We start from the raw sequence: 2,281 nt of genomic DNA, 5'->3' as shown, positions 1-2,281 counted from the left end.
GTGTGTTGTGTGTATGTGTGTTATTATATATATATATATGTGTGTGTGTGTTATATATATATATATATATATATATATATGTATGTATGTATGTATGTATGTATGTATGTATGTATGTATGAATGTATTTGTATATACATGTATATATATATAAATATATTGTGCATGTGTGTATCCTGCCGTACATGTGGTTATCCGCCGGACCTCTTACTTTCCCAGTACTCTTCTCCTATACCAGTGACGGGGGTGATGAGATGCACAGTACCATACAAGCCCGATTCGACGGGAAAACAGTCTATCGACTGAATATAAACACCAACCCCGACCCAGCACACGTGGATCGCGAAGTCGATGGGCTATTTCTGGACGTAATCACTACTTTTAAGGTACGTTCTGTATTGAAGGATCGTTGTGTGTTATGTTACTGCCGCTTCGACGGTATTTAAGGGTCATTGTGTAATATGTTATTGCCACTTTTAAGGTATTTAATAATCATTGTGTATTATGTTACTGCCACATTTAAGATATTTAAGGGTCATTGTCTATTATGTTACTGCCGCATTTAAGATATTTGAGGGTCATTGTGTGATATGTTATTGCCACATTTAAGGTATTTAAAGATCATTGTGTATTATGTTATTGCCACATTTATGATATTTAAAGATCATGGTGTAAAATGTTATTGCCACATCCATCTAAGGTCCATTGTACATGTAATGTTCACTGGCATTGTTTATGATATCATATCCACTATACAACTTGAAGTTTCTTTCTTGGCTATCATTTATACAGATTATCTCATCGTATGTAGACAGCCCGACTTTCATGCTGTCCCTACCCTTCATGGATGTAGCTCACACACCCCTATCCTTTCAACACCCTATCCTTTCAACAACCCTATTGATTCCATGCTGTACCTACCCTTCATGGATGTGGCTCACACGCCCCTATCCAACAACCCTAACACACCCCTATCCTTTCAACAACCCAAATGATTCCATGCTGCCCCTACCCTTCATGGATGTAGCTCACAAACCCCTATCCTTTCAATAACTGCCCCTACCCTTCATGGATGTAGATCGCACACCCCTATCCTTTCAATAACCCGAATGATTCCATGCCGCCCCTACCCTTCATGGATGTAGCTCACACACCCCTATCCTTTTAACAACCCTAACACCCCCCTATCCTTTCAACTACCCTACTGATTCCATGCTGCCCCTACCCTTCATGGAAGTAGCTCACGCACCCCTATCCTTTCAACAACCCCAATGTCCCTTTAAGCTGTACAGCTCATTGAGCTCATTGACAACATATCACATACCTACTAAAACAGCTCGACGGCAACACGTCCAGACTCCTCTGATCAAGTTGTTACTGATAGTTTGTTTCACATCATTTAAACAGTCCGACGTAAACGCTGACACGTCGAGTGTAGTGGGACGGGTCAACTCCTTCCAAAGCTCTCCGCTGCCCATATCCCCCCGCGTGCCCGTACAACAACGACCCTCCATGATGTCGCCTAGCAACGACCTGAACAATTCACGCAGATCGTCAGTCATGAACAGTGGGAAGGAGCGGGTAGCCACGGCCATGTACCTGAGCGCTCCGGACGTCAACGATATCATGGGATTCATTAGCACGTTGGTGCAGAATGCCGTCGTGCCCTCCATGCAGACAACGTATATCGAGCTCAGCAATGCGGTATGTGTGTGTGAATGGATGGGTGTGTGGTGAAGAGGGCTGCTAGGCAACCGGGGGTGGGATGTTAGGCCCGTGTAGATGTATGGGGAGATGGGGCATTACAACACACACACACGCACGCACGCACGCACACAGAGAGAGAGTGAGAGAAAGATAGAGACTGCTTGAGTGTGTGTGTGCGCGTTCAGTTTTTGATGCGTGTCTGTTCGGGTATCTATGTGTGGGGGAGAGTGTGTGTTGGGACGTGTGCATATCCATGTAGTTGGTGGGTGCAGATATGTGATTATGTACAATATAGTCGTTTGTGTGTTCTCCATGAAATCGGAGAATGACAAACTTTCAACTCATGTAATAATAATACTTCCCAATTTCGGAAATTTGCACCTAAATTCATCTCATATTTTTTCCAATTATATCTGGAAGCCTGAAAGAAAAGCATAGCGCGGCAATATATCTATCTATATATATTATTATATTATTATATTTTACATATGTATATTATATATATATATATATATATATGTATACATATTTATATATATATATATAATATGTATTATTATTATATATATGCATA

At 41.4% G+C, this 2,281-nt stretch overlaps 1 protein-coding gene across 1 annotated transcript; it reads left to right on the top strand.

Annotated features, from left to right (window-relative positions):
- Positions 1-185: 185 nt before the first annotated feature.
- On the top strand, positions 186-1,704 carry SARC_14550 (hypothetical protein; the record flags this gene model as incomplete). The annotated part of the gene is made up of 2 exons (XM_014291317.1): positions 186-386; positions 1,408-1,704. Coding segments are annotated over 2 exons (498 nt in total), but the record flags the coding sequence as incomplete, so codon positions are not given.
- Between the last annotated feature and the right edge of the window lie 577 nt (positions 1,705-2,281).

The sequence above is a fragment of the Sphaeroforma arctica genome, assembly GCF_001186125.1.
Source record: "Sphaeroforma arctica JP610 unplaced genomic scaffold supercont1.4766, whole genome shotgun sequence".
Taxonomy (NCBI): Eukaryota; class Ichthyosporea; order Ichthyophonida; genus Sphaeroforma; species Sphaeroforma arctica.
The sequence above is the reverse complement of the archived record's forward strand: the minus strand, read 5'-3'. Positions and strand labels throughout refer to the sequence as shown.